This window comes from Vigna unguiculata, chromosome 1, assembly GCF_037176805.1.
Source record: "Vigna unguiculata cultivar grain cowpea cultivar isolate G323 ecotype 2 chromosome 1, ASM3717680v1, whole genome shotgun sequence".
Taxonomy (NCBI): Eukaryota; Viridiplantae; Streptophyta; class Magnoliopsida; order Fabales; family Fabaceae; genus Vigna; species Vigna unguiculata.
The window spans coordinates 4,325,725-4,338,821 of NC_140792.1; the positions used below are offsets into that span (position 1 = coordinate 4,325,725).

At 33.4% G+C, this 13,097-nt stretch overlaps 1 protein-coding gene across 3 annotated transcripts; it reads right to left on the reverse strand.

The window, feature by feature from the left end:
• Window positions 1-1,958: 1,958 nt before the first annotated feature.
• On the reverse strand, window positions 1,959-5,860 carry LOC114195494 (E3 ubiquitin-protein ligase RGLG1-like). Of its 3 annotated transcripts, none has more exons than XM_028086010.2 (12): window positions 5,601-5,860; window positions 5,156-5,525; window positions 4,889-4,973; window positions 4,658-4,798; window positions 4,459-4,572; window positions 4,101-4,198; window positions 3,891-3,967; window positions 3,699-3,804; window positions 3,490-3,617; window positions 3,269-3,401; window positions 2,384-2,440; window positions 1,959-2,286 (listed from the first exon to the last, which is right to left on the reverse strand). In XM_028086010.2, exons 2-12 carry the CDS (start codon window positions 5,399-5,401, stop codon window positions 2,206-2,208), a joined length of 1,266 nt encoding a protein of 421 aa, XP_027941811.1. In that variant the 5' UTR covers window positions 5,402-5,525; window positions 5,601-5,860; the 3' UTR covers window positions 1,959-2,205. The 3 variants fall into 3 exon arrangements, with proteins under 3 accessions (XP_027941811.1, XP_027941803.1, XP_027941789.1); XM_028086002.2 differs by having other exon boundaries at window positions 3,269-3,404; window positions 5,601-5,859; XM_028085988.2 differs by having other exon boundaries at window positions 3,269-3,407; window positions 5,601-5,853.
• Between the last annotated feature and the right edge of the window lie 7,237 nt (window positions 5,861-13,097).

Below are 13,097 nucleotides of genomic sequence, written 5' to 3' on the forward strand. Positions count from 1 at the left end.
TTCCATGCATAAAACAAGAAAAAGAAATACAAGGTGCATTATATAGAAAGTTCTTATATAATATTCAAAAAAGTTCTTGCCTCTTTTTTTACTTAAAGAAACAAATCAAGCAATATTGCAAATACAATTACAAATTACAATTGATCACAATTGTTTCTACCCATAATCGGATTAGATACACTTCCCGAATAAAATCGTTCAATTAAAATAAGCAAATCAAGTAAATTGTTAGCACGTCTAAAGGTCCACTAAATCGTCTATTGGTGTACCAATTGTAGATGTTATGTAACTTCAATTTTTCCTGAGTTGTATTCCATTAGAATTTTCAAAGAGCATGTATGCATTCAAATATATAAGTCACTTATCATCAAAACTCAGCACATAAACAATTCATTAGATTGTCTAGTAAAAATCAGCAGATTAAAACATCTCCTGAAACCTGTTTAGCTAGACTATTTAGTATCTATTAATTGATTTTTGTTAATGACTTTAGTTAATGCTCAATTAACCTCAATTTGAATTTTTTTTTAGTTAAAATAGTGGATTTAGTTTCAAGTATAGCCCAAAAAAGCTAAGATTAAATGTCCTAAGAATGAATGAAAATATGAACATCAAATTCTCCACACTTGCTCTTCTTGCATTCCTGGCAAAAACTCTTGTGAAATTCAATAAAGATAAAAAAAAACCATGCAGAAAAAACAAATCAAAAGAATGGCTAAGGTTGGCAAAATACAAACTTCGAGAAATCAAGTAATCATGGAAAATGTGAACAAAAGTCCCTACTTTAGCAAATAGAAGGCAACTTGAATCAAAAGGTGAATCAAAGATGACAGCAAGAAAAACTAACTTTTAGATTTATAAATACACACTTAACAATATAATTAACAAGTATGGAACACAATCCAGAAAACACGAAACACCCAAAAACTAAGAAAATAAAAAGAATTTACCACAATAAAAACAACACTAAGATTTTGTAAAATCAGCATAGTATTTGATAACTTTGAGATCTTTGAAAACACTGTGAAAATTGTGTTCAGAAAAATCAATGCGATTATTTTTTTTATTGTAAAAGTTGTTTAAAAGATTTAGAGTGAATCTTTATTTACAAGTTATCAAACCATTGATTTAAAATATTTTCTATCGTATTTAATCAATTAAATCAAATTCTTAATAAATAATTCTAACATAGTTTTAAAAACAATTGCAACATCTCTTTATAATAATTGCCTGTTACACGTTTTAATCAAATAAACACATTCCTCTTTAATTTTGTAAAACAAATTTAATCTGTTAAACAATAGCTTAATTAATTATTATATTGAGAGTTTGAAAGCATTTAAACTACTCTCCAGATTAATTAATTAATTGACTAAATAATCGATTATTCTGTTATAAAAACATCTAAAGAACAATTTAATTGTTTATATAAAAAATCTAAACATTTAAAAATGTTGAAAAACATTTTTTAAGTTTGATTTTATCTTTAAAAAACTATTTTCTCTTTTTAGTACAGGTTTACTACTAAATATTTTCATATATTATATGGAAATTTTCTTCTAAATTTATTAAACAAATTTGCAAGAAAATATTTTTTTTCTGTTAGTTTTTCTAAGAATCTTGATTGACAGTTAATTCTTTCATAAGTAATTATTTTTTACAAAATTACGTAAGTATTTCTTATAAAATTAGTTGTGAAAAGTGTTTTATATAAAATATTTTACAAAAAATTGGCAGTAATTTCTTGCAATTTTTTTTTTCATAACAAAATTTATAAGTATTTTTAAAAAAAATTTAAAAACAAAATTGACAGGAAATATGATTTTTTTAGCGGTGGTTGTTATTTAAAAAATCCTAAAAAATACCTTTTATGAATGACACAAAAAAAAAAAAATTAAATTCTAAACGTACATGTATTCATTGTAAAATTAAGGTTGAATGAGTAGAGAGAGATTACGTGTTTTTAAATTCACTATAATAGTCTTTCTCATACGTTTAGATCCAAAGCACCAGATTCCAACTGTCAAAAGCATTAGGATATGAAAAGGAAAAAGAATTAATCAAATAGACATATGTACAATAACGATTTAAGATATCTGGAATCATATGCAACATCAAGTTCTAATCTTCTATGAATTTTAACCGATGAAGAAAAAACCAAAGAATTGTTAAAAAATATAATCTGAATTCCCAAGCCACGCATGATTAGTAAAGCTTGATTCTGGTGTTAATGGGGCTCCTGCACATGGGGCATGACTGAAGATCTGCTCCACATTCACAACATGTCTGCAGAAAAAATAAAGCAAAATATGACAAATAAAATTCATTTTATTTCATGTTTTCTGAACAAATAAATGCAGAGAAGATATCTCTATTTATTTACCTGATGCCCACATCCCAAGGCCATGTCTTTCTCATTGTTCAGACAAATGGGACAAAGCTGCATATAAGGCCAAATTAATCACAATTACAGATGATGAAACAATACACAAAATTTATTTATACATTAAATATACATCACTCCAAACAAGTTTATGACAAAATAACATTTTTATATTAACTCAGTTTTTATTTTAAAGGTGTTAATAACAAGGTAGCCAAAGCAAACATCAAACAAGAAACATAGTTAATTTCTAAATCTAATTCAATCTTACAAAATAAAATAAGGCATACATTCATTCACTTATATAATGTATATTTGACTGCATGTCGATACAATTAATATAACAAATCTCGTTGGAAGATGCTCCGACACGTCTCATAAGTGTCTGTATTCGATACGTATCGAACACTGACACTCACTCATACAATATTTGTAGGACACACTATGTCTAATTTGAAAGATATTTTTTTTTATCTTTCATATGATTTTGACAATTAAAATAAGGAACAAATCTTATATTATCACTACTTTTTACATATTGGATATTAGATAGATAGATTAGATTCATTTTTGTGTTAGTTGACAATGTGTTAGTTGGCAGTTCCAAACTTAACATGTATATACACGCCGTGTCTCGTGTCCTATATTTTTTCAATTTAGTAGTATATTCGTGTTCATATCCGTACCCGTTTCCGTATCCGGGTAACACTGATTTTGAAAGTCTAATAACATCGTACAAAATTAATTTATAAGATGAGATTTACATCTCTAGATTCACCTTGTTTCTAGTGTCCTTAGAATGTGGAATATGTAACTCAAGTTAACATAGGGATATAGCAAGAGATATCCTCAGAAAATATCATTATTCTGTTTGAAAAGTGGTACCTGATTGTCATAGGTGAAACTTGGAGCAGAAGGAGCTGTAGCAATTGGGTGGATACGAGGCTCAAATCTTGCAGTATGAGAAGTGTATGTGGGAGGTGGGAGAGCAACCCTTTGAGGAGCACTGGCCTGCATACTACTACTGCTCAAGAGTAAAAAGTCACAAAACATTCCACAGAAAATGAACAGAATTTCAAGTCAATAGTGAGAAACCAAATAATTACCCAAGTAGATTAAGCTCTATTGCTGTCTTATACTGAGAAGGAATTTCCAACAATGAAGAAAGCGCAAACGAAGCCTCTTTTCGTGAAGGAGGGATGTTCTCTGACATAATCTCCGTGAAATTCACAAACTATAGATGAAGAAGAAGAAGAAATCTTCGTTGGATCAACTTCTACTACTGGTATAATCAAAGTTATTTGGCATAAATTACCTGAAAATTATCAAAGGCACGAGCTGGGATATTGTCATCAAATTCCTTCATCGTGTGAAAAGGTCCATCTCCAACTCCAACCAATATAATTGAAAGAGGAAATTTACTGTGACAAAGCAGAAATATAAGTAATTCACAAGAAGTTTCAAAACCAAGGAACATTGTCAAGGAAAAAAACTACACCACAATCACCTTGCTGCAACAATGGCATCCACAGTCTTCTGCTCCTGTGGACTTAGTTTCCCATGTCTCCCAACATTTCTTGTTACCTGTATTCAACATTTGTGGATCATTTATTCTTTGCCCTTCGCAGAAAAATCATTATAACTTCAAGCAAGTAATAAAATATTCAGTTCTGTACTCAAAAATAGCTTCGTGTGAAAGAAATACTGTCAAGATTACCTGGCCATCTGCGATTATCACCAAAACATGGTACTGGCCACCACTCTCCTCTACCATTGTCATGGCCATTTCAATTATTGGTGCAAATGAAGTAGGCCCTGAAATGAACAGTATTTTACCAAGAATCCTACTGGTTTATGTTGTAAGTAATGTGGTATTTTTTATATGAACAACTCAACTCGTACTTCTGAAATGATAAATCTTCCTAATATATTCAAATAAAAGGTTGTAACTATAGTACAAGAGTCATAGTTATGGTAAAAAGCCAACCACAGACACGGTTAGATGGTAAAAACCCAAGAACATAGTTTTATGATGAAAACTGTTCCTAAGAGCAAGAAAATTAGTTATAAAATACCTGCAAGTCGAAGATGAGGAACAATTTCCCTATACCGATTTAAGACCTCTTCAAATCCAATGCAAGATCTTTCATCAGGATAGAAACTGAAGACATCTTGATCATGTGTTGATGCTGCCATCATATCATAGAAAATCTTAACCATATCTTAGCTTCAAAAATAATGGAATACATAATGTGAAGTTGTATTAAGAGATACCATCTCCAAATCCAAAACAGGGGATCAAGTTATCCTCATCGAATGCAGCCAAGGTTTTCCCAATAATTGATATTGCTTGTTCATAAGGATTCAGAAGATTTCCAATGTGATGCAAGCTCTGACCATTGAACGATTTCTTGCCTAAAATATCAACACCAAGATCATCAAATTACACTACAACACGATGCATAAATTCCAACTATAGTAACGATTCTATAAACAAAGCCTTACCTGTCCACTCATTACTCTTGGTGAAATCAATACCAACAATAAGATTAGAAGACTCAAGCCCTGCACGCGCAAGAGCCTCACTAACCTAAAAGTATTGCAGATGATAAAAAACCAAAAACATCATCAATTAACATGAAGTTTGAGAATATCATGTAGTCCTAAACTCATGAAACTAACTAAACATTTACCTTTCTCTTCTGTGAATTGAATATAACAAACTGAAATACCACTTAAGGGCTAAATAAAACAGTAAAAAAATGAAGTTACCTGTTCTATGGAATTGTAACAATCAACAGTTGTTGAGTTTGTCCTCTCTAGCTTTGCACTATCATAACGTACCAATCTATCACCACCATAAGCTTCACAGCCAAAAGAAGAATAAGACGGTTGTGGATCATCAAAACCATAACCTGATAACGGATCCAAGCAAGCACTCCAAGAGGATGCCGAAAAACTTGACCCTACCGATGAACTCTGCCTCCAACCATCCTCCTTAGAACTTTGACCACCCATTTCACACTCACAAACACTTCTCGATGAAAAATGAAGCAATGAACACAAAGCAGTTGCAAAGGGTATATAAAACGGCACGCGTGTATCGTCCTCGAGGTTGCAGTTTCCATTTTCGAAGCAACTTCTGGATTTGTACAATGCAATAAGTAACGAGCAAAGGGAAGCTTCACACAAACGAAAACGATTGTTTCTAACTTACCCCACCAGTGTAAGTAACACAACGTAGTTGCTGGTGGCTTCAAGCGCAAAGAACCAAAAATCTTTTGACAAAGGTGAGGAATCATATAAAACTATTTAGAAGAAAGAACATGCGATTTTGATGATAGTAACGTAGATTCCTCAAGTGCTCCTGAGTCAACATATTAACGAGCATACGCAAATAAAAGGAATCGTTTCAGGTTTCTCCGAGGAAAAACGATGAGGAGAATTTTTGTTTAAATCACTATTATATCGTTTTAAGAAATATATTTTAAGGGGATGATGATTGAGATATAAAGAGTGAATAAAAAGTGATATATGATGACGGAGCGTTGAATAACACTGGACGAGAATCTTCAGTGGTGTATACGCAAATGAGTAATAACCAAGATTCGAATTTAAAACCTTGAAAAAAGTGGTGCAAGGGAGCAAAAGGAGAGGCCTTTTTTTCTTCCTTTTCGAAGGTTGTGTGGAACTAAAGGAGAAGCAACGGCAAGGCAGTTTCCTTGTATTGGAAGTGGCCCAATTGAACCTTAGCAATTAATATTTCAATATATTTCTTGGGGTTTCAGACCCCATTAATTTCATTTGTTTCTTTTATTGTTTAGTGAACTTATAATGAAACATTACAATATCTCATTTTTTTATATAAGACAATGAAAAATGATAAACAATAAATATTCTAAAATTTTAATATTTATAACCGAATATAACATTATTAAAGGAACAAAGAATAAAATTTAAAACTTTTAATATTTAAAACATTAATAAAGTTTAAAAGCTAAAACTAATGAAACATTACCATATCTCATTTCTTCAACCTGTTCCTTAACTAAATTGACCAAGTTAAGCATGCAAGAGTTTCTTTGAAGTTTGTATCGTATCACACTTGGTGGCAGTAACATATAACTTGAGTCACTTTGGTATCTTGCAAAATCATATCAACATCAAGAAATAAGTATTGGATTTGAAAAGGAAGCGTCTCTCACTGTAATAAAAAGACAATCTTGTTTCCACTTTTTTCCCATTATCCTAATAATTGGTATGCATGTTTAGTATCAGTCTATTAGGGAAATTAATTGACAAATACATTAATTGTGTTTAAGTAGTAGTGTGTAATTTCGTTTAAGACTAAAAGTTCATTAATAGTATTTTGGTAGTAGTTGGGTATCTTTATTAAATGTGGTTTGGTAGTAGTTATGATAGAGGACTATCTCCTAAATTTCAAGTGATACGAATTTGTGGACAAATTCTCTTTAAGAAGGAGGGTATGATAGAGGATTATCTCCTAAACATATATAAGAACTTTAGGAAGAACATTTGCAATTCAAAGTATCTATGACAAGGTCAAAGATCAAAACATGTTTCCTTGAAGCTTATAATGTTCCATGAAGGAGGAAACTTAAAGAACATGAAGATCATGAGCACATTTGAAAAATAGTTTTTAGAAAAATTAATTTATGTTTCTATGTTTTTGGGCTTTGGGCTTTCTTCGAGAAATTAGTTTATTTTTTTATGTTTTTGGACTTTTTGCTTTCTTTTAGTGTTTCTAGGTTTTCTTGAACTTATGTACCTATATATAGAGGTACCAAAAACTAATGTAGACACTTTTGAGTTATATTATATGCATTTGCATTATTTGAGAGAAGATTCTCTTGATTCTTGGATTAAAATTATGATTCTTATCAAAGATTAACATCTTTGTGGCGAATCTTCACTTGACTTATCAATCTACTAGATTGTGGTGTCCTCCATCCTTCTCTTATTCCGCGTTCTTGTTTGGTTTACTTTTGTCGTCCCTCTAGAAGATTCAAATTCAGAAACGATCGTACTCTTTCCACTATAGGATTTTTATCATCTATTATCTAGAGCAAGGTTCTCGTTTAAATTTCCAATTTTGTTGAGTTTTAATTTCTCGTGTGTTTTTTTTCCTTCGCGTTCTTCATTTAAAGTGTGTTTTTCTACATTTGATTCGTGGAAATTATTTGTTTTTTGTGTTTTTCTATTAATTGTAGTCACAATTAATTGTTTGCAAGTGTAAATACATTGATTTATGTGAGTTTGGGGTTTGAAGGGCAATTTGTTTAGTTTTATTTGTTTTTGTGTTGAACTGCAAAATTGAAAAAGAAGAAGAAGAAATAATAATGGATCCAATTAAAAAAGAAATAAGTATATATTGAAAGAAAAGGAAAAAGAAAAGTAAGGATCCAAAAGCAAAAAAAAAAAAGAGTTCAACACAAATTTCTGTTGCAATTTTATTTGTGGTTTTTTTTATCTATTGAATTCAATCAGTCTTTTCTTAGAGTCTCTACATTGTCTCCTTTAACTCTTTTTGGTAGTCTTGTTATTTTTTAATTTTATTGTGTTGTGTCTTTAAAATTTCTTAAGTTTTGTCTGGAGTTTTGTATTTTCTTTGATCTTTTGAGTCAAGATTTAGATCTCGCAACAATTTTCACATTGTTTGTTCATTCTTTGGTTAAGCTCAAGGAGTTCTTTGCCGAACACTAACCTTGTGTTTGGATGAAGCATTTCAACAATGCTGAGAAATTGAAATGTATTGTATTTGAATTGCTTGCAATTAAATTCCCTTCATATTCTAAATAACTTGTTTGGATAAAAAAAATTCAAATACCTTACATTTCAACTTCTTGTTTGGATAAAATAATTGAATTTCTTGGGAGATAAAAATTCATTTTATCAATATTTATTTTAGGTTTAATTATGTTTTAAGTTCATGATAAATTTGGAAACGAGTCGGTCAGACTTATCAGGTCAACAGGTCGGTCGGGTCGTTGGGTCTCCCCGACACGTCTGGATTGTTAGGCCCGTCTGACACTTCTAGGTCATCTGGCCTGCCAAACCCGTGTGGGTTGTCGGGCTCGCCCGTCCTGCTTGGGCCATCAGATTCACTAACCCGTAATGGTTGTCAGGTCGATTCAGCCTGTCTCTGTCTTCGAGCCCACCCGGCTCGTCTGGGTCATCAATCCTATTTGGGTCATCGGACCCGCTCGACCCATTTATGTCGTAGGACCAGTCTGGTCCGTTAGGGTTGTTGGGCCAGCCCAACACATCTTGGTCATCGAGCCTACTTGGACAGTGCGTGTTGTCGGGCTTGACCACCCCCATTTGTTTGAGTCGTCAGGACCGCTTGACCCATTTGGGTTGTCGGGCCTGGCTAATTCTTCTGGGTCATCGAGCTCCCTCGACCCGTCCGGGTCGTCGGGCCTGCTCGACCCATATAGGTCGTCGGGCCCGCTTGACCCATCTGGGTCATCGAGCCTGCTCGACCTGTCTGGTCATTGGGCCTGCTCGACCTGTTTGTGTCGTCAGGTTAGTCTGATCTGTTTGGATCGTTTGGCCAGTCCGATCTGTCTTGATCGTTTGGCCAGCCAAACCTGTCATGGTTGTCGAGTTTGTCGGGTCCGTTTGGGATTGAGTTCAAAGTGTGAGGTTGAGTGAGAAGAATCTCAAATTCCACATTTTTTTAGGGTATTTGAATTTCTTCTAATTTGTCTAATTGAAATACTTCAACAAAATTCATGCATTTTAAATGCTTTTTAATTTCTCTATCCAAACAAAGCATTTCATTCCAAAGAATTTCAAATTCTCCAAATAAATGAATCACCCTCTTGAATTACCTCATCCAAACACACCATAAAGGGAATTGAGTGGTAAAATGTAAGATAGTACTTTCAAGAAAAGCCTACAAAGTGTGATACATAAGTAGAATTTTGAGAGAAACACTTAGAAGAGTGGTGAGGTCCTAAATATATTTTATTATTAATAACCTTTTCTTGTAGGAACTAGCAATATAGATTAATGTAACATGTTTCAGTGGAGGCATCCTTCTGGAACTGGTTTAATATATGGTTTAAATTATCCTACTCCTAACTAGGATCGTTTGATTAGAGGATTTGAAAGTACCAAGAGAGTGGCACGTAGAGATACACCTAAGGATGTCAACGGGGCAGGTAGGGTACGAGTAGTAGCTCTCCCGTACCCTACCCACTGGATAAATATTTGTCCCGTACCCGTCGTACCCATATCCGTTGGGTATCCATTATGCGAGTACCCACCTATTTTTTTCATATTCGCGGGTATCCACGGGTACCCGCGGGTATTTACAAAATTATTTAAAAAACAAAATAAAATAAAATACATCACTGTCATAACTTTTAAATAAAGTTCAAAAAACTTAAGTTCATACAAGTCCAAATAATAAACCTCAATTGTCACGTGTCAAGTATTCTTATTTTGATTTCATCATTTGACAACAATCATACCATAAACGTCATTGTCTATATAGGATTTGATGTATATGTCCAATTTCAAATAAAGGAAAGAGAAGAATGTTAAGGGGTGTACTTGGAAGAAGACAACATACCAATATTGGAAGTTTGAAGAATGAAGACAGAAGACAAGATGTGTAACTTAGAAAAATAGGCCAGAATGTTTTTTACTAATATATATATATATATATATATATATAAGGGTACTTTTGTGAATTAAAGTTTAGCGGGTACGGGTATCCACGGGTACGGATACTATGATACCCGTACCCGCCCCGTTAACATGTGGGTATCAAAAATACTCGTACCGCGGGTAGTGGGTGTAACATCCCTGGCCAAGGATGTTACAGTGGGTATCCATTTTTAATATCCGTTTTCTACCCGTTGCGGGTTTTATCTGCGGATACCCGCGGGTACGGATTTTTTTGACATCCCTAGATACACCTAATGTTTGTGAGACCTTGGTGGAGGTTGTCAATGCCTTTGGAATCTAGAATTATAAAATTGAATGGCAAGATTGCTAGTACTAAAAGGAAGCACAATCTTGATTGAAAATCATTGCCAAAGACAAGTGCACTAAAATGTTCCAAATGTGAAGGCTATGGGCATGGAACTCATCAATGTACTAATCGTGATGGAAGTCCCATGACTAATGAAGACCTCAAAAACTACATTTTATACTTGAAAGAGGAGGAAGAAAGGACAATGCAAAAATTAGATGTATTGAAAAGAAGGCAAGAGCAGAAGCTAAAAAGAGTACATGAAAAGGAAGCACTTATAGAAAGTGAAGTAAAGACAAAGAGAGAAAAAGAAGAGAAAGAGACGAGAAAGAAAAGAGAGAAAAAGAAGGAAAAGAAAAGAGAGAAAGAGACGAGAAAGAAAAGAGAAAAAGAAGAGAGAGAAGAGAACAAAAGAGAGAGAAAAGATAAAGAAGAAAGAGAAAAAGAAAAGAAGGAAAAAAAGATTAGAAAAAGAGAGTAGAAAAAGAGAGGGGGAAGAAAAAAGAGAAAAAGATAAAGAAATAAGAGACCATTATGAATTGATCATCAAAGAACAATGACATCAACAATGGGAAGAAGAAAGGATACTTAGGGAAGACTTGTCCTGTAGTGGTTACCATCAACAATGTTCGATCACCTTTTACCTCCTCTATAGTGGTTACCATCAACAAAACTTAATCCAAATTCGAGTTCTCTTCTTCATGGACCAAATGGGCTTCCTCATTCTTCTTTCCCATCTTGATTTGATTGGAATCATTGTACCAACATTTGAATGAGTAAATGTCTGAATTTATCACAAACATATCACTGCACTTTCTTGCGATCAACACTCTTTCTTTCCCTTCCTCCTGTATATTGTTTTCCAACCCTATATTTGGGGCCTTCTTTGTAAGACCCAGGAAATTTAAATATAAATAAATATTTAATTATCAATAATTGGGAATTGGAGATACATTTAAAGGACTTAAATGGGCCAATCTTAATAAGGAATCGTGATAGTTCAAGTGGTTGAGCATATTGTATGGTGTAGAGAGGACTTGGGTTCGAGTCCATGGTATGTCATTAGTGTGTTAATTTAATTATTTAATTGTTTTGCATGTGCGCTTGACCGTGAAGTGTGATAATATATTCATAGATGGACATGAATTATCATGAAACATGGATTGGTTGGTTAGTTGTGTATATGCCGTGTAATTAGTTTGAGTTCGAACCTGGTTTAATGCGAGATAGTTCCTTTTCACATCTTTTTTTCTTAAGCCGTAGTTGTCTGGGAAGCTAGAGAGGTAGAGGCAATGTCTTATGGAGGAGAAACCTCCAAGTAATGGCACTTGATGCCTATTAAGCGTTATTTTCGTTTTTTAATTTGTTATTATTTTTAAGAGTTGGAAAATAGAGGTGAAGGGTGAAATTCGGGAGTTGATACAACTGCATGGGAGATTGTTTTAAGTTCACTAAACCTGACCCAAGGAGTACTTAGAGGACTAGGAAGAGTGCTTTGTGAGAGAGGCAAGGCTTGAATCAAATTGGGATAAAGAAGGGCTCTAGGAGAGTATTTGGAGTAGGAAATCTAGGTAAGAGGAGCTGCACATGTATGTTAATTGCTGCTTAATGTAATTTTTTTATGTAATTGGATCATAGGTGCTTGTTTCTTTTTGAATTTTCGTTGAAATTGGATCATAGGTGCTTGTCTAACGACATTCATTGACCGCCAAGCCACGCATGCCATTTAAACCTAGTTTCTGGGTTCTACCTAGAAATCACATGGCGGCCCTTCATTGCCGCTAGGCAATATGAGCCTTGTGGTTCAACTTTCTAAGTTTTATGGATTCTAGGGCAATGTTATTGTCCTGGAATTCTTATGTGCGATAATATTGTGTGATTTCATGATCAATTACTGATAATTTGCTGAAGTTGATGCTAATGTGGTGATTTTACAATTGCACGTTCATAAGGGTTCCATGAGGGCAATTGGGAATGAATTGAAATATGATTTAATGTGCAAACGATGATGATTTTATGTTTACGTGCGAATATTGAATATAAATGAATTGTAAAAGCATGACTGAATGTGAATTTGGTGAAATTGCATGATTGGATTGGGTTGGGGATTTTAGGGTTCTCGTAGGTGCAAGGAAAGTCTGGGATTTTGTGGTTGACTAGGTGGGGCGCGAATTTGGGTTATGTTGGGGTTCATTTGGACTCATGAATGTAGTATGATGATAGAATGTGTAGAATTATACAGTGGTGAGCCTAATGCATGAATCATTAGTATGAATCAATGTTAAACTTGATTTAGTTTGATGTTTTGGGATGAATGAAATGTTGAAGGTACTATTTTGGAGGTAAGTTCAATGTGGCATTAGTTGGAAGCATGATTAGGTTCTGTTGTGAGCTTTCCATGAACTTGAATGTTCCTTTGTTTTAGTCACATATTGAAAATTGCTTTGTTGGTGAATGCATGTATATAAATATAAATAAAAATTGATATGTAGGTAATTGTAGTTGCACCAATGAGTCATATTGAGCTTTCTAAATATGCATTGAGGTTCTTATCATGGTTATTTGTGAATCTTAATACGAGCATGATAATTGTATGTATGGTTAAATTCAAGGGTGCAAAATTGTGAATGTATGAGTTATTATTCAGAGTAAATTTATATGATTTATGGTGATGTAAATTGAGGCATGTTGAACTGTAAAAATACGTAA

Excerpts from the sequence above, each read along its gene's own strand:
- LOC114195494 (XM_028085988.2), bottom strand. The coding sequence starts at position 5,401 with ATGGGTGGTCAAAGTTCTAAGGAGGATGGTTGGAGGCAGAGTTCATCG. Across the intron at positions 3,618-3,698 it reads GTGCCTTTGATAATTTTCAG|TTTGTGAATTTCACGGAGAT; the intron begins GTAATTTATGCC and ends CTTCATCTATAG. Across the intron at positions 3,408-3,489 it reads ATAGAGCTTAATCTACTTGG|TAGTAGTATGCAGGCCAGTG; the intron begins GTAATTATTTGG and ends ACTCTTGAGCAG.